At 39.2% G+C, this 24,800-nt stretch overlaps 2 protein-coding genes across 11 annotated transcripts in view; one reads left to right on the forward strand and one right to left on the reverse strand.

Annotated features, from left to right (window-relative positions):
• The window catches only part of CORIN (corin, serine peptidase), a 120,945-nt gene extending 111,442 nt beyond the window's left edge, over positions 1-9,503 (forward strand). For both annotated transcript variants that reach the window (XM_048942580.1, XM_048942581.1), the window contains 4 exons: positions 1,212-1,386; positions 4,143-4,414; positions 6,699-6,832; positions 7,362-9,503. In XM_048942580.1, coding sequence (XP_048798537.1) covers positions 1,212-1,386; positions 4,143-4,414; positions 6,699-6,832; positions 7,362-7,544 — 764 coding nt within the window. In that variant the 3' untranslated portion in view covers positions 7,545-9,503. The remainder of the gene's footprint in view (positions 1-1,211; positions 1,387-4,142; positions 4,415-6,698; positions 6,833-7,361) is intronic.
• The window catches only part of ATP10D (ATPase phospholipid transporting 10D (putative)), a 40,654-nt gene continuing 25,326 nt past the window's right edge, over positions 9,473-24,800 (reverse strand). For all 9 annotated transcript variants that reach the window (XM_048942572.1, XM_048942570.1, XM_048942576.1 and 6 more), the window contains 11 exons: positions 24,123-24,229; positions 23,131-23,257; positions 21,701-21,885; positions 20,630-20,939; positions 19,833-19,909; positions 19,307-19,432; positions 18,626-18,826; positions 17,357-17,437; positions 16,977-17,081; positions 15,493-15,680; positions 9,473-14,821 (listed from right to left, as the gene is read on the reverse strand). In XM_048942572.1, the coding sequence (XP_048798529.1) occupies positions 14,473-14,821; positions 15,493-15,680; positions 16,977-17,081; positions 17,357-17,437; positions 18,626-18,826; positions 19,307-19,432; positions 19,833-19,909; positions 20,630-20,939; positions 21,701-21,885; positions 23,131-23,257; positions 24,123-24,229 (1,856 nt within the window). In that variant the 3' untranslated portion in view covers positions 9,473-14,472. The remainder of the gene's footprint in view (positions 14,822-15,492; positions 15,681-16,976; positions 17,082-17,356; positions 17,438-18,625; positions 18,827-19,306; positions 19,433-19,832; positions 19,910-20,629; positions 20,940-21,700; positions 21,886-23,130; positions 23,258-24,122; positions 24,230-24,800) is intronic.

A 24,800-nucleotide genomic window follows, 5' to 3' on the forward strand; every position in this document is an offset into this window, starting at 1 on the left:
GAGTTGAATCTGTGATCTGTTTAGCTGTGAATCTCAATCACAGAAGAACCTAAATTAGAAAACTACAGACCAAATCTGGAGGCACAGTGGATTGTGCAATATTAAGTTTTTCTGTTGAAAAACAGAAATCCTTCGTCTTGAATAATAAAATGTTCTACTTACAAGGAGATCTCTGCTAAAGAACACATACATTATGAATTTCCTGCCATGGAGAAAATTAATCAGAAATTATTACCTAAATTTGGGAGAGTAATAAGAATATTTACTACTATTACCTGAGAATAACACCCCAAAGGAGCCTGTGAAAGCTATTTGCTCCTGACATATTTTGCTTTAAGAGCACATAATGCTCCTTGACCGCAGACGTTACTTAGGTGAACACAGAAAGGATTAAAAATTACAAATTTAATTTATTTCTCTACCAGAGATATCTGCAATGTCAGCATACCTTCCCTTGAGATGTGAATTGCAGAAACTGGTGGTGTTCTTTCATTCTCTGAATCACACTGAGCATAAACAGGATAAGTAATAGCAGTCTGTCATCTTACTAATCCAGAATATGAAGTAAAACGAAAGTGAAGGGCAAACTAATTCAGGCAATTCCTATCTGCCAGGCAAATAGGAATCTGGTATAATTTACACTCTAAGTCTGTTTATAAAGTGGAATGGGTAGAGTACTGGAAAACCTTGGACTCTGCAAATATTTCCCTTAGGAATGTCCAAGAGCAAAGCAAGCTTTGTGTCTTGCAGCTAAGTAAACGTTTTGACATGCACCTCACACCTGGCTTAAGCAAGTGCTTATTATTGCTGGCCTGATTTTTCCAGAAACATTCCTTCTGGATACTACAAGTAGCACGAAGACATTGTTAGCTGTCAGAAAGACAGTGATATGAAACCAAGAATCCTTCCCAAGGGCAGCCAGTAACTCTGTTCAAGATAATCATCTTTATCAGTTTAGCTTGGTTAATAATTGGACTGAGCAGGTCAAAATTAATCTCAGGAGACAAATCTCTTTATAGAAAAAGAGGGATAAAAATGGCTCAGTGTGTTTGATATTAACATGTGGTTTTTGATGACTTCAGATACCGTACTGTTCAGTGTAATTTCATAACTCTGTTAATGTTGTTCTGTGGCCACAGTTTTTCTTCCAGGTCTTGCATGCTCTGTGTTTGTGGTAACAAATTACTCCCTTCTCATCTGTTTCTCACTAGACTGTGGCCATCGCCCTGCTGCTCGCATGAACAAAAGGATCCTTGGTGGCAGGACCAGTCGCCCGGGCCGATGGCCATGGCAGTGCTCTCTGCAGAGCGAGCCAAGTGGACACATATGTGGCTGTGTTTTGATTGCAAAGAGATGGGTCTTAACAGTGGCACACTGCTTTGAAGGGTGAGAGGAGCTCAGTTTTACTGTTTGTGTACAAATTAGATGTAACTTGCACGTGAGAATTACAAAGTGCACCCTCCGTTACCAAACATATTGGCAGCAAGTTATGACCTTTGCAGAACAGCAAGAAGCCTGTTTTTAGAGACAATAACAAAGAGTAAATGGTATAAAACAACATCAGGCTAGGTTTTGACATTCATTTTTGTCTCTGCTGATGAAAGCTAAATGAATCACAGAATTGTAGGGGTTGGAAGGGACCTCCAGAGATCATCGAGTCCAACCCCCCTGCCAAAGCAGGTTCCCTACACCAGGTGACAGTCAGTCCTGCTGATTTTCAGCAGGAAACCGAAGAGAAAAAGAAGACCAAAACTCTAATCTGATAGGTCTCACACAATGCCATAGATTTAAAAAAAGAAACATTCTGGGCTACAACATAGAAATGACCCTGAAAAATGCTTTGGTCATTAAAAAATAAAATACAAGTATTTAATCATAATGTAAGTGACGTACTGAAGTTTTCTGAGTATAAACTCTCTGTGACTTCATTATCATTGTCAATCACTAGAAAGTCAATATTAACCACTAAGTGCTTCATGGTCTATGAGGTCTCATGGCAGAGACTGTGGAGAGCAGAGAAGGTTTGTGTAGCTTTGGAACTGTCTTAGTCATTGTCAGCTTTCTGATGGAAACCAATTTTCTTTTTAAAGAATTTGATGAAAGTGCATTACCTCATTAGTTTTGTCTTGTTCTGAAGTTATTTGTATTTTAAAGATATTGAAATGTATGTTTCCTGCTGTAGTCAGCAAATCTTTTTTGCTGGGTGGTTGTCACCAGTGCTTAATCTTGCTTAAAATTGGTTTGTGCTCACTGGAAATTTTTGGACTGCACTAAACACCTTTATTTCTTTTTAAGCCAATAGAAGTTCTGTGGTAGACATGTAAATGTACTTCAGTTTCTACAGATGAACATTTCTTTCTAACTTTAATGATTCTTTTTCTTCAGCAACAATTTTGTTTCTTTTTGTTTCTGAAACACTGAATCCTTTGGAATTTTTTTTCCCTCTGTTTTTCTTAATGTAAAGAGATGTGTGGACAGAACACTAAGACGTGGCTAAAGGGACATGGTAGGCCAAGTTTATGTCTGGACTTGGTGATCTTGAAGGTATTTTCCAACCTAGTTAATTATATGTTTGATGTAAAAAGTCTTTTTCACTTTTGTATTCCAAATGCCCTAAAGTAGAAAACAGATAGAAAGTTTTTTAAAATGCTAAGATAATTTGGTTTATCGATTCCTTGTGTTATGTGGAGAATATTTCTTCTCTTCTGCCTCTCTGATGAGATTAAGGATATGTTTCCAAGGACCTGAAATCTTTACAGTCTTTGAGTACTGTTTCCTACAGCAACAGTAAAATCATTCCCAGTGCCACAAAGTTTCTTTAAATTTACTAAACCAGCCAGTTAAGAAATTAAAGCATATTTTAAAGTGCTCTGGTGCATTAAATAAAAAATATTTTGTGAACTCTGGGATGCAAAATATAAAGACTATACCAGTAATGCAGTATGCAACGTTAATGCCATGAACATTTGTGGAGATTGTAAATGGAAAGAAGCTACATTAAGCAGAGTCATTTGCTTGTTTCATTGGCCCCTACTGTTTTTCCAGATCTGTTTGAAATGCTTTACAGCAAAGCATCCGTGACATTTAAAGTTTTTTTACTCAGTAGTAGGGTAATACTTTCTGGTTGAGACTTCTCATTGCTCCGAGCAATGTTCTTTTTCAATGCTCATAAAAACAATAGGCTACTCCTACCACTTAAACTTGAAACATCTTGGAAAAACACAAATTAATTATGATTGTAAAAAGACAGTTGTAGTCTGAAATACAAGAATTCTCAAGGAACTCAGATAAAAATAGTCTTTATTTAACAACCAAATCTCTTTCAAAATTTTAGAAATGACAATTCTGTTGAATACTGTTAAAAAGCTGAAATTTCATGCTTCAATTTACATTGCTATAATTAAGCTTCAGTCTCTTCAAAGGAACTTAGTTCCATGGAACTATCTCAATTATTCAGAAAAAGGGACTTTTCTGAGGATCTTAGAATCACAGTCTCATTAGAACTTGTGACTTATTTTCATTTACAATCAAGAAATTACATCACCTAACACTTTAATGAGGTCTGTGTTTTCTTATGTCTTTACAAATCCTAGCTTAATCCTCCCATTTGCACCATATCCATCATTTTTTGTGATCAGGGGAATTTGTAAAAAACTTGTAAACAATAAGAGACTTTTTTACATGACATCATAGAAGATTTAATTCTCATAACTGAATTGCATCTGTGAGATTCCTTTGCGGTTTCAGCTTGAGTTACTGCTGTGAGCATCATACTGAGGCACAATACTGTCACTCCTAGAGAAATGAGTTCATGCTCACCAGAGCACAAATGAGCACCTAGGGACCTGGGAGGATCCAATTTTGAGATTCTTGGGTATTTAGTACAGCAAGCAATAGGTGGTAATGTACCTTCCAAGGCTGTGAGCTAGAATTTTTTCAGTAGCAGTTAGGAAGGGAGTGGAAAGCATTGTCTTTTGTTGATCAGTAATGATGCCTAAGCATTTGTTTTTTTGTAGCATTTCTATCATGTACACAGGTTTGTGAAGTACAGTATGCAAAAAGTCAGGGAGAAAGAAAACCTCAGGTTTTTAAATTAAAAAGAACTTGAATTCAATTTCCCGTTTTCCTGTTTGTTCCTAAAGGAGAGAAAACGCAGCTGTCTGGAAAGTAGTGTTTGGGATAAGCAATCTTGATCATCCATCAAGCTTCATGCAGACCCGATTGGTGAAGTCCATCATCTTGCATCCACGCTACAACAGAGCAGTCGTAGACTACGATATCAGCATTGTACAGCTAGATGAAGATATCAATGAAACGAGCTATGTAAGACCTGTCTGCTTGCCCAGCAAGGAACAGTTGGTACAGCCAGATACCTACTGCTATATCACAGGCTGGGGACACATGGGCAACAAAAGTAAGATAAACACTTTCAGGAATATTAGGAAAACATGTTAAGAATCTACTGGGTTAATCAAATAAGTGATCCCACTACAAAATTTTATCCATTAATACTAATGCTGGACTCAATTCACAGAATCGAGAATTGCAGGAGTTGGAAGGTATCTCAAGAGATCATTGAGTCCAACCCCCCTGCTAGCACAGGCTCCCTATAATAGGTTGCACAGGTAGGCGACTAGCTGGGTCTTGAATAGCTCCACAGAAGGAGACTCTACAGCCTATCTGCACAACCTGTTCCATTGCTCTGTCACCCTTATTCTAAGGAAGTTCTGCATGTTAGTACGGAACTTCTTATGTTCAAGTTTTAGGCCATTACTCCTTGTCCTATCACTACACACCACCAAGAAGAGACACATCATTTGCCTTCCACATCCCCTCATATATTTGTAAGCATTAATCAGATCTCCCCTCAGTCCTCTTTTCCTCAGGCTGAACAGAGCCAAGTTACTCAGCCTTTCCTTATACAGGAGGTGCTCCAGGCCCTTTATCATCTTTCCGGTCCTTCGCTGGACACCTTCTAGCAGATCCCTGTCCTTTCTGAACTAGGGAGCCCAGAACTGAACACAGTAGTCTAAATGTGCCATCACCAAGGGAGAGCAGAGAGGAGGATCACCTCCCTTGGCCTGCTGGCCGTGTTCTTTTTAATACACTCCAGATTAAATACTAAGGATCTCTAACTGGTCTTGAAGGGAATCCAACTGTTGCTTTTATTTTTTTCCAAATCATCAGCCTAAGTTTATGCTCCTAAATCCATATTCAGACATGATGTTTGATTTTTCAGAAATGCAGAAGATCTAGAAACTCCTATCAAGAAAGTCACCTGAAACTGGTTATCATTTAACTCACTTAGGCTGTCTTTAGAATTGTATTGAGATAAGAACCATGTCAGATCATTGCTGGGGGTAACATTCTTAGTTCAGTGGAAGCTGGAGATACTGAAAGCAAAGGCACACAGGCTAAACGAACAATTTTCTTGAGTCAATGCTCTGTGTCACACCCCTGGCTTGTGGCGAGATTTATTCTATCAAGGCTTAATCACAAGTGTTGTCTCTGAAGAGAAATATTACTGTGTTTTTTGTGCTCAGTTGCCCCTGAAATCCTTGGGTCCCATTGGAAGAATATTTATGTTATGTAAATATCTATTTTGATAGACTTACCTTGGGTCTCTTCCAACCCAAGCCGTTCTGTGGTTCTATGATCTTTCATGCACCAAATGCAAAGTATCCTGGCCCCAACCCTGTTAGCTCTATCCATTATGTTTCTCCCTTCTCTGTAATAGCAATTTTCAGAAAGGCTGTTCTGTACGCTGGATAAGGAAATTTTCCTTTCAATACTGCTTCACTCCTAGTAGCCAGGTCCATATATGTGGCAAAAACTAAATTTGCACTAGTGAGGAACATGCTGTTCAGAAGCAGCTCCAAATCTATCAATCTAAAACTACATTTTATGTAACGGCAGGAAAAAAGTAACAGAAAGCTTTTGTACCTCTGGTAAGTAGAAAAATGTTATTTGCTAGCTGATGTGGTTTCAGCTTTGTTATTAAAGGCTTTATGTTAGAAAACTGCAAAAACCATCTTGGTTTAGTATTTCATGCTCTGGGTTTAACAGTTTACCTTTGAATTTGAGCTAAGTCAGCTGCTTGCAGTAGAATGAAGTCCTGAATGTGAGAAGTAATTTCAATATCCTTTGAAATCTGATTCCCTGATACATTAAGTTGAATTTACCCAAATGCAACTCATGCTTGTGTTTATACCAACCTCGACTGCGAGAGATACTAGGATTAAAATGAAGAGTTAACTCCTTCCTCTGCCTCACATTACTGCTTTCCGGCCAGTACTGTCCCCATCATAAAAGTCCCGTAACACATCACATAAAGGTACTCTGCCTCCTCAGTCTTCAGTATTGTGCAAATGCACAATAAAGTGTGTCAGCAACACACATGTGCTTGGTCATCCTCCTGAATGCAACATATACAGACTTGGCTGAGGAATCTTCATCATGAATCCTGCAATGCAACCATGAAAAAGAAGACCCACAAACATCTGAGCTTCAATCTAGACCTATGTGTTTTTGTTTTATGTTTATACATATATATATATATGCACACATGTTTATATACACACACAGATAAAATAATATTCAGATCTATCTGAAGGAAATATTTATCATATCTCAAAGATCCATCACAGATAAATATTTTCATATGTCCATGTGTTTTAATACTTATTTCTGTTTTTCAGTGCCTTTTAAGCTTCAAGAAGGAGAAGTGCGCATCATTTCCTTAGAGCAATGCCAGTCGTACTTTGACATGAAGACCATTACCAGCAGGATGCTGTGCGCAGGCTATGAGTCTGGCACCGTAGACTCTTGCATGGTAGGCCTTATCTCTAAGGAGAAAGCTAGAAGTACTTCTAGACATCGAGGTTCTGTGACATTTATTAGGTTCAGCATACTTTATCTAGTATAGAAATGTCTACAGTCTCTCGACTTGTTTTAACCCAGCTGTTATTGTTGCTGGTGCAACCAGTAGGTGGCCATTTGACATGGGGCATTGACCAGATCACTCTCAGCAGTCTCCTTCATCCTCAGTGACTCTGATGCTGTGAAACTGAAATCAACTCCAGTTTATGGAAATGAAAAGCTGATGTTCTGAGGTTTATCTGTATTAGTGAACCAATAGACTCACTTTTAAAATAACAGTAAGCCATTTGCAGGTACTTTTTTGTATAGTTGAAAAAGGAAACAAATATGGGTAAATGTACGCTGCTACATAGTTGGGCAGAGCAGCCAGTCCTTACAGCTGGGTTACTTATTAAAGACAAATCACTCCAGGAACTGGGAAAGAAGCTTTTGCCGTGTGACTACTGGCTATGTATAGCCTCTGATTTTCTTTCGTATTGCAGGGTGACAGTGGAGGACCACTTGTGTGTGAGCAACCTGCAGGACGCTGGACGTTGTTTGGTTTAACATCTTGGGGCTCTGTCTGCTTTTCCAAGGTTTTGGGACCAGGAGTTTACAGTAATGTGTCACATTTTATTGACTGGATTGAAAAACAAATATATATCCACACCTTTCTGCTGAACTAAATCCAGATGGTAAGAATTGTGCTGACAAACAGCAGGAAAATGGAATCAACCTTCAACACTGAAGATTTTGCAGTCCAGAAATTCTGTGAAAAGGAGTCCCAAGCTCTTTCTATTTTTTTCTGTGGAGCTATGGGATATGCAGTGTATGCTCACAGTTGACCCTCTGCTGGTGAATACACTTTGGGGTAGAATTAATAATCCTTTTTTTTTTTTTCTTTTAACTCTTGTGGTGCTATTCCAAGCACAGCAAAATGCTTAAAAGAAAAGAAACAGTCACTTTCTTCCTTTCAGATATTCAAACTAAGCAGTAGCACAGAATAGAAAAACTTTTTAAATGGCCTATTTTAATACTATTCGATTTGTAGCACATGCATCTTCTCTCACTGTCACAAGGTGCAGACTCAGTGCATTCAGACAACGCTGGCAGGGCACAAATTCGCCAGGGCCATGCCAAAGGCTGCAAGTGTGGAAAAGGTGGCAGGGCTCATGCGTTCTTGCAGCACAGGGCATGGTGGTACAAGCACAGGTTCGAAGGGGCTGAGTAAACACAGTCTGTCCCTCAGAGTGGCCAACATGAGTAGGGCAATGCAGCGTGCTGACTCTACTGCTCTGTTCCGGGGGCCAGCTGGTGTACCTCTTCAGGCTGCTGTGTGGCACTAGTCAGCCAACAGACCCATAATACTATTTGAGGCACCTAAAACCCACATTTTGTTTATCAGCCTCTTAGGATCATTTTTCCCAAATTTCTACCACTTAAGTTTTCTAAAGCTTCTGTGTCTCACAGTGTCCAGAAATGCCCACTTCCTGACAGCTCTACATAGAGTTGCACATTTATTAAAACTGTGCCCCACTAGCTTCTCTTCCCTATTTTTTTTATCTATTTATAATGTTCAATCTATTAAGCATGCACTGACAACCTCTAGTCCTCTGGAAACACAGCGTCGGTAGAGCCACTGCAAATGCTTTTGCCTCAAGATTAAACTATTTGGAGCATCTGGGGAGACATGGAAAATGTAGATATAAATTGCAAAAGATGCAGTGTGAGCAAATATGAGAAATAATACTGAGAAACAGAGTATTTTTGGGTAGGCTTCTAGTATTTTGCACTGAGTTTAATTTTGCTTAACAAGATAAAACAATCTGGAGAGAGAAAAAGGCAAAGAGAAATCTATATGGCAGACGATTTGAGCAGAAAGTGGAATACAAATGTGTATTAGAAATGTTAAGCAAAGCACAACAGCTTCATCAGCAAAAGCTCAAAGGAGCCCCACTGAAGTGCTTGGTGGCAAAGTGCTCTGTGCAGTGATAAGAAGCCAAGCCTTGACTTCAAGAGTCTGGCTGAAAAAAGCCCACAAGAAAACAGCAAACAAACCCACAACACTTTACAATGAAGCTTACAGTGGAGCTTGGCATTGGCACCTTTCTACAGCTGGAGGGGAGTTGTTTCTTACTAACTGCTGTAGCTGGTGACATGCACAGCTCATGGCTTTTCAGAAAGCCAGAGAAGGACGAGTCAGGAAGTTGAGAATTTCAATGGGGAGTAATGCAAGGGTGTTTCAGCCTCAGGCATACAGTAACTCTCGATGCTACCTCTGGTGTGCCCCCATGGCAGCATACAGGACCTTGTCAGCACAATGCCTGCCATACATGGAAACCTACATTAGAACAGCTGATAACAGAGATTTCAGGTACAATAAGTCATGTTACAACTAACCTACACAGCCCAGACTATTGCTTCAGTGAAAAGTTTGCCTCTTTCTTTAGTATCTTTTCCTTTAACATGTGTAACATTAGACATACTGGACAGATTCAAAAAGAGAATTATTAATTAATACTCAGTATTTGTCGTGGATTCTGAAAACCCTATTTAAATGACTTCTGTATCACTGTTTGATGCTCAGAAAGAAAACCTCCCTAGGCTTTGCTAGTTTTTCCTTTTTTTTTTTTTTTTTTTTTAAAGCATATTAAGAATTTTGCTTTTTCTGTAACAAAAAATGCTCTTTCCCCAGGATAGAAAGTTACAGAGACCATGTTTTTCCAGTGCAGGCAGGCTGCAGGTGGAGCATGTTAGTGGTGCCCTTGCTTCAAGGCTATGTGAGCCGCAGCTCTCCCTGCTGCAGCTCTCTCTGGGGCCGGTCTCTCTGCAGCACAGCACAGGCAGCAGTTCTGCAGGCTTGGCCTTCTGGAGGTAAGAACAAGTAGGAGCTGTTGTGAATCTAGCAGCTTCCCTGACTAGAAGAAGCGGTTCACACCTCTGAATTAAACAAAGGACTGAAGTACATTCAGTCATTTTGCACAAATATTAGCACTACCAAATGACAGTATGTGAAATAATCACATACTTCAATTAATTAGGTTTGGCTCTGCGACATTCTATTTGCAGTCCCTCTCAGGAACCAAAAGAGAGTATTGCTTAAACAAAGGGCCCAGCCTCTCCAGTTTGGGGTTATGTGGAAGATATAATAAACCAAACTCCAGCCCACAGGGCTGCGGCTTTCCCCCACAGCTGTCTGCCACCGCATTCCATGTAAAGAGGAAATTTGTAATTTTATAAATGTATTTTTATACTGCTTTTTTCTATGTGTGCACATCAAATAGGCAAGTATATTCCTCCTCCTACTACCTTGAAACTATTTCATATGTGCTGCTGTAACGGCGATGGCCACAACCACGCTATGTTCCTTACAAGCATAGCCTCACTGTGAGGTGACACTGTTGGTTTCACTTCTACCATGACTGTGCAGCCAAATGGAAGCAATGTCATACAGACAGCCGATGTGCTTCTTTCTTCACTGTACTAATAAAAATTTACAATAATTTTCCTAGTAATGTCTCTGCTTCAGGTGTTTCAATCTTCCCAGAGACTCAGTTACAGTGTGAAGAGAGTAGTGACAAAATGATGACTTCAGCACTAATTCCTAAAAACAGGTTTGAAATGGTATTGAACTGCTCTTATCTGGTTTGTCATGCACTGCTGACAGCTCTGCTTGCATCACAAATTGGTGGAGGGTTTGGCACTAAACCTCCTCTACAACTCGTGTAGGGAACCTGCTTTGGCAGGGGGGTTGGACTCGATGATCTCTGGAGGTCCCTTCCAACCCCTACAATTCTGTGATTCTGTGTGAACTTCTGGTTTCTTCTGCACATATGCATCCAGTACAGAAAAATACCAAGGACAGCACTATCAACAATTTGGGATTTAAATAGTTGAAAAATTAACATGTTTGGTTATATGGATTTCATCAGGCCAGCTAAGGACACAGCTCCTTACAATCAGGATGCTGAATTTCAATGCATGAAGATTTTGAAATAAAAAATGCAAGCATGCAGAAACATGAAACAGTTAAAATTTGGCTTTTAATTGCAGTCAGCAGTAAGGCACCTGGGACCATGAAGACAGGAGTAAATAAACCAGAGTAAAACACAAACTAGTAACACAAAAACCACACAGAGATTCAAGTGTTAAAAATTCTTAGCGCATACATCTTTGGGATGTGATTGCTGCCTCCTGCAGGGACTGAGGACTACCTGGAGAAGCAGCAGCCTGGGGAGCAGTGGTGCTTCATGCTCTCATGCTGCAGCCAGTGGCACTGTGGGACAATCAGAACATGGCGTAGAGAATCCAGCTCAGTGTGCCCCGTAAGCAGGACAGAGCTGGGCTGTGAAGTCATCCACTATATGAAGGCTGTGGCTTTTGCCACCTGCAAATGCTCAGTGCACTCACTGTTGCTGAAGAAAAGTGGAGAAAAAAAGAAAAAAAAAAAAAAAAAAGGGAATTTTCTGGCAGATCAAATGTTGCACAGCAACCTGTGAGTTAAAGCTGATCTAAGCGCAGTCACAAAGTTGGGGCCAAAGTTGGGGCAGAGGCTGAAAATTGGTGTTTGCTTTTTTTTTTTTTTAAAAACCAATAACCAAAACATTAAACACTGTGCTGTCTTTTCTGACATCTGCAAAACACCTGTGAGATGATCTTAAAAAGCCCACCTTCCAAATGGCAAAGTCAGGTCATGCTGTGCAAAAGCAAACAAGGGACTGTGATGTCTCCAGTGCTAAAAAATAATAATAAAAAACTTTCAACTACTGAGAATGGAGGATGATTAACATGCACCCCTCATTTGGTACCACTTTAGATATAGCCAATTAACAATTTGAGGCTTTTATTAAAGACTCAGTGTCTACATCTCCCAGTTTAGTAAGAAAAAGAGAGTGATCGTGGTAGACGGTCATTCAACTTTTTGGGCTGTTTGTCCATGTATGGGAACTGCTGAGTCACGGCCTGAACCTCTGATTGATCACCTGAGGCGAGCAATGAGTCAGGCAGAGGAGCACAGGTGAAGGCAATTTAGACCTATTTAAGAGCTGACTACTAGTAGGGAAGGATCTCTTCTGGAGATCTGCTCTGCTGGAGTTTTGTAAGTGTGCCCAGGATAGAGGTAAGCTTTCTATCTATTCTCGGATAGAGGTAAGCTTTCTATCTATTCTCTTTTTGTTATCATAATCTGCTTTACCAAACTCTCTTGTTTATTTTGTAATTATAACATCTTAATATTCATGTGCAGAGAAAGCTGACGTTTGCAGTCAGGACACCTGGAGTCCTCTCCTAGCAAGTTAATCCCAGCAGTTACATCTCTTTCTAGTCCCCTTAAACACTCCTGAACCTGGTTCTGGGAATGAATTTTTCAACTGCAAAAAATGTAAGACTATTACAAAATATAAAATAATTAGATTATAATAGAAATGCAAGTTACAGCTTGAACAAGTGACTGAGCACTGGTAGGAAGGCAGGGCCAACCCAGGGGAGCTCAGGTGCATGCAATGCACCTGAGTGACCAGATAGGGTGGGGTCAAGATCCAGACCTCATTTAAGGGTTGGCAATGAAGCTAAGGGCATCCTGCTGGAGAACCTTGTATGTCTGAGGCCTTTTAAAGATGAGTAGCTATTTCTCTGTCTGCTGCTGGTGTGTTTGAGCAAATTCTCACTCACTGCAGCCTGGGATCTTGCTGCTCTGCAGTCACTGTGCTTTCCATCATGTTACATTACGTAAAATATAGGAGTACACAAGCAAGTATACCAAAGCCACATAAAAATAATAATTATGAATCTACTTAGGCTGGATGCAATCTCCAAGAACTTGAATGTTTACTCTCATTTTGAAGGTGGGCACTACGTGTGTTAGAACTTATCAAAATTGTTTTGTCAGATGTTGAACCAAATTTAAAAAAAAAAAAGTGCCTGTTGTCACTGGCTCTTTCCACTCTTTTTCTTCTATAGGCTAAACAAAAGGATATTTTTGTTCTTGCTAGCTATGAGGATGGAATCAGCACTAATTACATTGTGCCATTTGAAATTTCTGGCAACATGTGGTGACCTGCATCTGAATGAACCTAGTGTGCTCTTGGTACCTGCCCAAAATAGCAGCAGCTGTCTCAGACCTCACAGCGTTTGTTTAAATTCTTTCAGAGATCATAGGAGATGTGGAATATGTGATGTTGATCATTGGCATGGAACGCTCATGGTTCAATTAGAAAGCAGAGCCATTGCCCCAAATATGGTAACTGAAAATAAACACATCAGATCTCGGCAATTTGGAATCAGAAAATTTGAGAAAGAAACAGAGCAAAAATTGGCTCAATAATAATAATTATCTGCTATGGTTTAAGGAAATAGTTTATTTCAATAAGTGCTAGCAGACACAAACAATTTCACAGATTCCTCCATAAATTGGCCATATAACTTTTTGGGCAGGAAAGTAAAAAGGAAACAATATTTAGAAAGAGTCACACTCATCTCAGCTTACATGGTGTGGAGAGCAGTGGGGAACTGGCAGAGGTGGAACATCTCCAAGACATTCACACAACAGAGCTCAAATTTGAGGCATACAAATGGCTACACAGTCTTTTGAGCAGCATTTAGCAATGCTCATGCTGTTTAATATAAAAGTCTGGAGGAGTGTGAAAACAACTGAGAGTGAAAAAGAGAAATGCCATTAGTTACAAGCTGCTGTATCTGAAGACACTCAGGAACTTCCCATCACCACTTGCAGATGATTTTCCAGGGCAGGCATGAGTTTAAAAGTCTAGAGAAAAGTCAGGCAGCCAGTATCCAAGTTGGGTGAAGAGAAAAAGATCAGTCGGTGAATGAGATGAAAGGAAAAAAGGAGACAAAGAGAGGGGATGTAGCAGGAGGATGAAGTACCCTGGAGAACAAGAAGCTGCACAAAGATTTTTCTGTGGGAATGTGAAGGAGATATGGGATTTTTATGTCTCATCCAGGGCACTTTCCTCATGGCTTAAATAGTGTTTGGATCATGCTGAGATGGTCATGGAGAAGCTGGACCACAGTGGTTAAGATAATTACTGTATTAAAAACATTAGAGAAGTTTTGTAATAAACAATCTAAAACCACTACATCTGAGCCTTTCTGCTTGCTTCCTATCTCAGTAAGCTATGAATTCCAGGCAATGCTGTGATAATAGGACAGGAATGCAAGGGAGTAGCATGGCTTGTGATAGAGTGGATTTTATCTAAATTGAATCTGTAGGTCTATAATTCATACCATGTCCTGTCTGTAGGAGGCATTATGCAGTGTTGCATGAAAGAGAGAAGCAGTATGCAAAGTATACTGCATGAGAAAATAAAACCTCTAGCCATTCAGACCTTTAACACTTCAATAAATCACTGAAAAGCTTTACAAACTCAAAAGCTTTTAGGTAAATGAGTGCATCATCTACCTTGGCTGAAAAAAAAAAAAAAATCATATTGTAGCATACACCGGCAGTTATTCTTGGATTTTCAATGGTTCACATTCCAACTTTGTAAATAACATTAAACCATTTTGTGCACATAACAAAGAGTTCAAACCTGCTTTGCATTCTAGAGAAATGGCACTGCTGCACTCTTCATCAGTACGTGCAAAGACTTTGGCACATCAGACATCTGAATCAGTTCTCTTTGAATTCAGAAATGCAGTCTTTTCAGAGTTCAAGTTACTTCTATTCCCAGGCTCTTCCTCCACTAACTCATCTCTTGAACAGGCATGAAAAGGTATTCTAGAAAGCGGTACAACACTGGCAATGCTTTCTTCCTTTAATACAGTACCCGTGGCTGAGCCAGTAGACCCAGAAGTAACCTGCAACTCCATTCTACAGCTTACAATGCATTCATCCTTCCATTTCTTAATTGCTTCCCTCTTCTCCTCAGGGATCAGTTTGTCCAAGTGCTTGGCTTTCAACACTGGAGATGGAAACAATGTTCCTTGGAGAGCTCTCAGGAAGTATCTACAAAATATGGTTCCAAATAAGCTGGTCAGAAGCAGACTCAAAACCATTCCCAAAATCACATCTAGCAGTGAAGGAAACTAAACACCATTCATTTAAACCTAAGATTGCAGCAACCTCTGAAATATGCTTTTGCTGGTGCCATTTTGAGAACGCAAATTATCATTCCAGCAACAATACCAGAGCATGTTTTAAAACAAACAAGCATTTTCAAATGCTGATATTCAGGTTCTTTCTTTATTTTATTTTAATTATTATTATTATTATTATTATTATTTTTTGTCTTTGCAATAGAACCATAGAATGGTTTAGGTTGGAAGGGACCTTAAAGATGGCCCAGTTGCAACCCCCTTGCCGTTGGCAGGGCTGACACCTACCAGATCCAGCTGGCATTGAACATCTCCAGGGACGGGGTATCCATAGCTTCTCCGGGCAGCCTGTTCCAACTCTTTACCACCTTCACAGCGAAGAATTTCTTCCTACTATCTGATCTAAACTAATCTGTTTTTTGTTTGAAGTTACTACCTCTTCCTTCAATCACTAGTCTCCCTGATGAAGACTATCTTCCCAACTTTTCTACAGGCCCCCTTCAGGTACCACAAGACATCAACAAATTAAGGAAAACCACTTTGTTAGCAGTAGCAGCTTGTGATTATAAAACAGAAACATACCTGGGTAGCAGAGCAACACAAGTAGTCAGGAGGCACACTAGGTAAAAAACTGGATCTGCCATATGCTTTTCCATGATCCGATAAGGATTTGATAGTGGATTATGGGTTCTGTAGGTTGCCCCAAAAGCCAGAGCAAAAATGAAGTAAAATAGGATGCTGCCAACTATAACTATCGTATGAATCCAAGTCTGCAAGTTAGAAAAGAAATCAGATCTAGGCTGTAAACAGGAAGACCCATAAACCCTATAGGCACGTGTGCATGAGGATGCACAGCCCTTTCCCCCCCCATGCTCTTCCTTCAAGGATGGCTTCTTAATGTAACAGAGGAGAAAACTATCCAGATAGTATTCTTAACTCAATGCAAAGCACTATCAGGAAGAACAGAACCTTTTTTCTACACTTCACAGGTAATCCAGCTGGTTTATTTATTTATGTATTTTATTCTGCTAAAAGTATAGCTATCGGTTCACTTGTGTAAGACTTTATAATGCTATTTGCTTAGATGATCACCTTACTGGCAGCTGAGAGTCTTCTCAAGCAAACAGAGGTGATAGCTTTACATGACACGTCTCTTACATATGCTGCTTGAGACATTGATTAACTCTTCATTGGAGTTATGGCTATAATGGTTACTATAGAAACAACACTGTCATTGGTCTGACAGCTTGCCAATGTACCAAAATGCCAAATAAAACCCATTTATGTATTGTTTTCCTGTTCAGAGTATGGATACACTCAAGCTATGTATGTAGGCAGACTAAAGGCATTTGTGTAAGTGCTACCATGTGCCTGGAAGAAGAACGAAAGAAAGAATCACAACTTGCAATTTTATCCATTATGATACAATTCCAAATATGTTTTTCAAAACTGACAGGAAAAAAATCAAAAGCCATTAATATCTGTCTTTGTACTGTAAATATTAGTACATTCTCTTTAAAATTATGTCCAATGGGTAAATGTTACCCTTGTAAAAGCTTTAAATTCATCCAAACTAATGCAGTGTCTATGAACAGGTATTTTACTTTACGCAGACAAGTGAAAGCTGGAATAGAATTTCATAACATACTGGTTCTCTAGAGCAGATCATCCATTTCAAGTATTCAAAAATCAATAGCTGACATTGTTTTTTATGAGAAGCAAACTTTGGAAACTTATGGAGGCTCAAGCAGATCACCAGTTGGTTTTACCATTTGCGAAATCAAAGTGACATCCCCCAAACCCACTGACTCCTAATAAGGCAGGATCCCTCATTATTAAATAATCCTGAGATCAAATTTTGTTAATTTTAGTTACATAAGTAATTCTGTTGGCTCCAATGACAGCTTTCTTAGGAGAACTTACAGAGACTTATAAAGGAAATATTTCACCTCTAACTCTCTTATACTTATTCAGTTTTGTGTACTAAGCTCTCTTCCATAAATTTTAATGAAAGCTGCATACACGTTCTGTTGAGGAACATACTCTTCAGAAAACAAAGTACTCACCACGGATTTGCACTCAATGAGAAGGTGAAACAATATTATAAAAAGTGCTGCTGTGTTTATAGGGTTTCCAAAAGAAAAAATGTCTATGTCTGAGCCATAGTAAGTCTGTAAAGGAAGACAGTATACCATACAGTCAGTGTAATATCCTTGATGTATAGTTCTACGTAGTTCTATATAGTTGATATATAGTTTTATATGTAAAGTGGCATGATTTATTTAAATACTGGACATATTGCATGCACAGTTCAACTCAGTTCCATTGACAAATCTGCTACTATTCATTCATATACCATGCAGTACAATCAAAAACTACATTTTATTTCTAATTTGCCTGAGTTTTTAGTATGCCAAAGTGCATAAATTTAATATCCAGCACTTACGAAGTAAGGCACAAAAAAGCAAGCAAGACTTTGGTAAAAAGCATCCAGCAAGGTTATCCAAAAGGTTGAAGGCAAGTAGGCCTGTAAGAAAAAACAAACAAAGATAATGGTATTGAAACAAATTCAACAAATTGCTGCAGCTTTGTTAATGCATCCAGCTGGACTTGAGGAAAGATAATCCACAGAATAACTCCAGCTGGCTTCCCCATGAAGAGACATACTTTTATGGCACAATAGGAAGATGCATATATAGCTAGCTGCTATAATTTAAATCAGCAGCCAGATCTGTGAGCTCTAACCTTACAGTTGTTCCTCCTAGAACTGACCTGCCAAAGTCTTACCTGAGTGATAAGGAAGGAAGAGGGCAATGGAACAGTGAATCACCCTAGCAACTTGCTATAATTGAATGCCAAGTCTCATGTTCCTCCCACCTCCATTCCCTTCCTTTTTGTATGTCTCCTTCTGTCTTTTAATTTTTGCTCATTTACTCCTCTGTGCATATAGGACTTTAATGTGAGGTAATTAAATTCACTAGAATACGAAAAATCATTTTTCCCTGGTCACCCCTCCCCTTAAAAGTGGGATGTGACATTTTCTGCTGGGAATCTCACTACAACTATGCTGTTGTAGTGAGTTACATCAGCTCCTGAAGGAAACATGAACAGCAGAACTGGCACAAGGGAGGTGATCTAACTACAAGGGTGAAAATAGGGAATGGGAAGAAAAGAAGGGAGACAACGCAGAGGAATGAGGCTTCCCCATTCAGTGGCAGCAAACTGATGAAACTATAATTGCATGTGCCCTGGCTTAGGTATTTTCCATTCCTTCAAACAATGAATCGAGGCACGCAGATGCACAGTCTACTCATTCAGGATTTCCTCTCTCATTAGTAAGGACAGATGCTTACTCCGAAAAGCAATTCAGCCCTTTCATGAACTGAATTTCTCTTTGGAAATGGTGTGGGAAACTAGACTCCTCATTTGCCCATGTCAGGGCAGTGCTCTAAATCAGTGAAGATGAATCCAAGCTACTGTCTACTTTTATAGCTTGTAAAGAGCTGTGCTTATGACATAGTGTTGCAACATTATGACACATATTTTCAAAGCAGTGCTCTTTCTTTTATAGTACATTTAATTCAAAGCAGTTATTACATTGTGCTTTCATGCAAGGAAAGAGATGATATACTACTTAACAATTATAACCACAGAGCAAGACAATATTGAGCTGGGCAAAAAGAGAAAAACTTTGATAAATGTTTTAAAAACCCACCACAGATTTCTGGCTCATCTTGTACAGCTGTGGGATCTGCATGAGTATCTCTGCAGACACATCTTTGTCCAAGACACCGTAAATGATGGGTGGCACCGATGTAAAAAGGAGATTGAAAAAAATCAAGATCCAATAGTCAGTCATTGATGTGCCTGAAAACCCACAGAAGAACTGGTACCAGAATAAGAGGTTCACGTAGGCCTGAAAAGTCAATGACGAGATGATAAAATGTTACCTGTAGACAAGTGTTTTAAAAATCAAGAGGAAAATAGGCAGGTTGTAGGTCTGGTAACAGTAATCTGTGAAAAATTATGTATAACTGCTATAGAGTCCCTGCCAATCCCATACCTTGAAATTATATTTGGCTAGCGCACATCTTTACATTTCCAAACTGGCTACATGGCTTGTTTAAATATTCATGCTATGAGTACATTAATTAATGCCTGCTATCCACTTTTTGAACAAATTAGACAATGTCTTTCAGTAGGAAACCCAGTTCAAGCAATGGGAGAGTCTAGTCTCTGAAGATGTAAATGGGAAACAAAGTTGTTTGCCACACACTCTTTGCATATTTTTGAACCCATTCACAACAGAAACTAAAAAATAATATGAAGCCATACTAGAGCCTTCAGTACTGTCAAATAAGCAAACTGCTTTCCCTAGGACAGGACAGCTACATACCACATTTTTGTAGAAGAAGTAGAGTATCATGTTGGTAAGCCTGGTGTAACACCAGTGACCATGGACAAGCAGCAGCTTCCTGAGATGCCTGAACTGAGAAATTGCAAAGTCACTTGCCATCACAGCCTGGAACACACATAAAGGAGAGCACTGATATATCCAAACTGCTAATGATGAGCTTCAATACTGATCAGCAAACAACTGATATAACGCTGGAAACTCTTATTTTATGTTTTTTAATATATATAGCGCATACGAGCCTTGCCTTATTGAGATCTGAAGCCCTCTGTGCAACATCAGCAGCTCCAAAGAAATCATTGATACTTCATGCCATGAAACAAGTAGCCCAGATACAAAATGGGGAGTGTACCCTTCAGCTTCTGAGCACTCCCAGATAAGTGCAGGGGCTTGCACACTTTCCCTCAAATACAGCAACGGGCTGTGGAGCTGCTGGGCCTCCAGAGTGAATGTTAAACAGATTTGAAATGGAATCCAGTGTCACTTGTGTCTGTCTTGTACACGTTACCTGCATGCCTTCTTGGCCCAAGATTCCCACACCAGTGTCAGCTACCTGGATCATACTGACATCATTGGCACCATCACCTACGGAGAAAAGTGAAGAAATAATAACTAAGCTCTCTTAAGTTAGTTGAAACACAACCTGGAAGCAGCCTTACTGGCTATCACGTTGCCATGGAGGTAGCACAGATACATAGACATAACACCACAGAATTCAGAGAAAATCATTTTCATAGCCAGCAATGTAGCCTATGGAAAGAAAGATTAGAGTGTAGTACGCCTGACTGAGCTGAGCAATATTCTTCAAATGGATATTAGCTGCTCCTTTTGTCAGAATTTTAGTCAGTACGCTTGGACAGAAAATATGGATGTTTTAAATCATAATCATTTCCCTTCTCCCTCACTATTTCAGGGACTGTGATGGAGAACAACAACGAAAATCCCCTCACTTAACTTGCACACATCACATAATGCTGTACATGACTACTGCTATTCTTTGCTGCTTTAGATTACCAAGCACAGACTAAATTTGGTAGCTTAAAAGACTATCATCATGTAATGCTAAAGACAACTATTACTCAAAGGATTATACATGGAACATGTATAATACATGTATATGGAACATGTATAATATATACATGGAACTACATGATCCTTGGGGTCCCTTCCAGCCCGGGTGATTCTGTGATTCTGTGATTATCTTCCTTGTAATTTAATTTTGTAAAGGACGTTGGGAAAAATAAAGGAGAGAAGAAACTGCCTTCTGCTTCTTCTCAGAGAAAAGAAGGAAACCATGAGACTCACCTACAGCTAACGTCATTGCCTTCAGCTTATTTCGCACCAGTCTGACCAGCACACTCTTCTGCAGTGGTGTGGCTTGGCAGCAGACTACAGCTCGACATTTTTCTGTGAGCTCCAAGAAAACATTCTGCAGGCTGTCCTGAAGGACATGCTCTAAAGTCCTTCCATCAATAACCAGGCCTGCGCTGAAGCCTTGAGCTTGGGTAGAAGGACTTGCAGAGACATTCCCAAGTTTCTGATTTACTTTTTTTTGCTCAGCAGTGTTTTTTTGCATGTGTTCTAAAATACTGTTCATCACCAAAGCACAAGCATCCTAAAGACAAGAGAAAAGCAACTTACTAAACACTGTTTGTATTCTGGCTCCCTTTCCAATTTACAAAGGAAACATGGAGAAAATGCCAGTTGCTATCAATGTGCAATGTATTTCTCCCACTTTGTAGAATATAAAGGGATTCAGACATGAGGCTGAATAATCCTTTAAAATCACAAAGGATGCAGTACAGAGGATAAAAGCAAAGCTAAATTGTGGGTCATTAAGTAGATTGGTTTGGGTGTTGTACTAGGAGAAGGGAAAACACTGAAACATTTTAGAAAAATATTAAAAGACAATCAGAAAAAAAAACAGGCACAGTTGAGGGAGAATATGACAAAGTAGCACACAACCTAATTTGATCATTTTCATGGCAATAATTCCCATATTGCTAATATACTGTAAACTTACAGCCACCTGAAATATCTAATAGAATATGATGCAGGACAACTTTCTCTCCTAGCATAAAGAGAAATTAAGCAATCAGTTAAAAGAGTGACAACTGATGGAATATGTACAGAAACAGACACTAGATATACTATTTTATATTTTACCCGTTGGGAAAAAGAAGCCAGCTTTCGAATATTTTCATCTTCCAAGTGATTATACTACCTTTTGTGAGATGAGAAAACAGAGAATATATTATTTTCCCATGCAGTCCTGTGATATTGCCTGATGGCTTTTTTTTTTTTTTTTTTTTTTGCAGAGGAATCAAAATAAAACACCCTCTTGAACACTAAAAAAAAGTGTAATTTTCTACTTACTCTACTTTGCGATTTGAGCGTGAAGATTCTGTCATCTGGCTCCAGCAATTTACAAGCATAGGCGATGTTGACAGCTGTCTCTCTCTTGTCACCTGTCAGCATCCATATTTTTATTCCTGCTTTCCGTAATGCCTGTATTGTGTCTGGAACACCATCCTGCAGGCGATCTTCAATGCCAGTGGCACCTTTATTTAGACAAGCAGATGGATTAGCACTGCTGTATTTCAAGAACCAAGTCTGCAAGCGTGACAGGACAAGAGAGTCCCTGTGTGTATCCACATTCCAGACATCATGTTGTGCATTCGGAATTAAAAACAATAGGAGAATGGAATATTTGATCAGCTGACAGTATGTAAAACTCACTGTGTTGCATCTTACCAGTTATAGAAAAAAAGTTTTGACAAAAAAAAAAAAAAAAAGAATGTTTAACAGTGTGATATCCTCTTCTACAGTATACGAAGCATGCATACTTGTATCCTCAAATGAGCTTACAAGATCATTTGCTCTGTTAACGACAAAGTAACACATCACACTAAGCACTGCTGAAAAGCACCAGTGCCTATGATGTGGTACAAGACATTTTCAATACTAAATTATAACCAGAAGACATGGCTTGGGCTGTGGGATGTTCAGGCTGAGAAAGTTTATAAAAAAACCCCAAACTTCAGCCACTTGCAGCTAGTCATTTTGACAAATAAACAATACAATAATCACCAGTAAAGTTTTCTCTCTTAAAGTGTTTCTAGTAAGGAGGGATTCTAATGAGCAATTTGTATTTAAAGCACACTGTCTTATGAGGATGGACAAGGGCCAAGAAATCAAGCAAACTGGTGATGTCCATTAGCCACCTGGAAAACGAAAATCCTTTGCTCTGCACTCTGCTAGCATTTTGATTCAAGTCAAAAGTCAAAATAGTTCCATAAAGGAAGATGCTGGAATTTTTTGGATGCAAGCTTCTCTGACAGACATCAAGGGAAGAGAGGAAAGAAGTTGTTTCAGCCTGGGCACTGTAAACACTTTGCACTCCCTTCTTGAGGTATGCGATCCCTTCTTACTCCAACAGGAGCCAGTTTCACTACGCATACCTACCCCACCCAAAATTCAACAATAGCAACAAAATATGTCCAGAAGTGGTCTTGTTATTAGTTGCCATCATTTCACATGCTTATTATGATGACACACAAAAACTCTGGTGCACACAGAAAAAAAGTAAAATATTGTGCCTTACAAACAACAGAAGATCACAAGCTGTCTTCAGTAGGTTCTGCAACAATAACAAATGTGCAGCAAGATTTATGTACACCCATGAGTGTCAACAAATTCTAGATGTGTAGAAAGCTATGTATTATACAAATAGAGGTTCATACAGCGAATTCAGATTATAACCATCATAAGGGGTTTCCTGTGAGTTACAGCATTTTCTTACCTACCAAGCAAAGTTAGTTTGGTTTCAAGCCGGATGGCAGATTCCAGCAGCAGCTCCTCCCTATTGTCAATGCTGGTTTCTGCTAAAAAATGATTATTTAACCACTCTGTATATTCTTCATCACTCATCACCTGCAGAGGGAGAGAAAACACAGATGTGTCTAGATTTCACTTCAAATGTACTCCAAGAGCATCCCTCAGAGCCATCTCTGTTATCCATATACTAAACCTTTCGCAGCCCTGCCAGAGCAGTTATATGTGTACCCTGGTGTGTCTACAGACTTAGTATGATTCACAGGTCAGGCTGCTAACCAAAAGCTTGCAGGCACCTGGACTTGCCTGATATATCTCCATTTATATGGAAGGCAAGGAGGCCAAGGAGCATAATATACTCTTTACTGTTCTTTAATTGCCTCATAGACACAGGCACAGAATCACTGCACAGCTTGGTACAGCTTGATGCCTGTACAGTTACACAGCCCATGCTTTCACTTTGCATGAGAGTTTCCTTTCCTGTTTCAGTTGTTATGGAATTTTACTTCTGAGCAGTTTTGAATTTATAATGGAATCTCATAACACCACATAGTTTTGCCTACAAATCCTATAACACCACAGACGGTGCGAGACCCAGTAAGACAGGCCTGACTACATTTGTTTTCTGTATCCAGAAAAAAATTCCAACCAGGGCAAGGTTCACGTGAGGAGAGCCGCTCAGGACTCATGTAAGAAAATCAGGACATTTTACATCCCTTGTTCTAGAATTAGGCTATTAAAACTGTCTGGCATCCTAAAGTGACAACAGGTATGTGAATCTAACTGAAGACAGAAATTTTTTTTGTGTAAACGTACAAATTCCTCCTGAAAAAAAGTAAGGATAAATGAAATGTGGCAATGAGAACATCTAGTCTATAAGTGGTTATATCTGTTCCATTGGAAAAAAAACTCCTGCTCATCATTGACTGTAAACATTCTTAAAAGTACACATAAAAAAACCCACCTTTTTAGCAATACAAAGAGTGCGCAGTCCCTTTCTGGCATAGTCATCCAAATGATTCTGGGTTCTTTCTTTAATGTTCTTCTTTTCCATTTCTGAATTCTTGGTATCTACCATTATATAAAAAGTAAAGTAAATTAAATATTCAGTCTTAGAGTAAATTTACTGGAAAATTTTGAAGGCCTAAATATGGTTTAAAAATCCCAAAATATTTACAGGTTTTATTTTAACTCTGAACATACCTTCACGTTTGCACAGTGTACCGTGGCTGTATCTTTAGAATGCATGGAGAGGGTCAGTCTGCACAAGCAGTGAGGGGAACCAGTCTGGCACTCATATATGCCTTCATATATACTAGCATATCAAAGTGTCTTTCTAACATGAAATCACCTTCTAAAATGAATTGGGCCACAAGACATCAAAGTAGCTTTGTTCTCTCTGATACACTGGGAGGGAGCCAGAAGGGCTACCACAGAAAAGCTGTTTTTTTTGTTTTTTTTTTTGTTTTGTTTTTAATCATTAATGCATGGACTATTCAGAGAGGTGATTAACTTATCTAACTTCAGACATGTAGAAGTTAGATTGCAAGTTTACCCTGAGAGCCAAAGTAAGGAGAGGTATCTCCAGACATGAAATTATGCCCTATAGACAGACTTTGGAGGCTCCTTTTCTACCTCACTG

This window comes from Lagopus muta, chromosome 4, assembly GCF_023343835.1.
Source record: "Lagopus muta isolate bLagMut1 chromosome 4, bLagMut1 primary, whole genome shotgun sequence".
Taxonomy (NCBI): Eukaryota; Metazoa; Chordata; class Aves; order Galliformes; family Phasianidae; genus Lagopus; species Lagopus muta.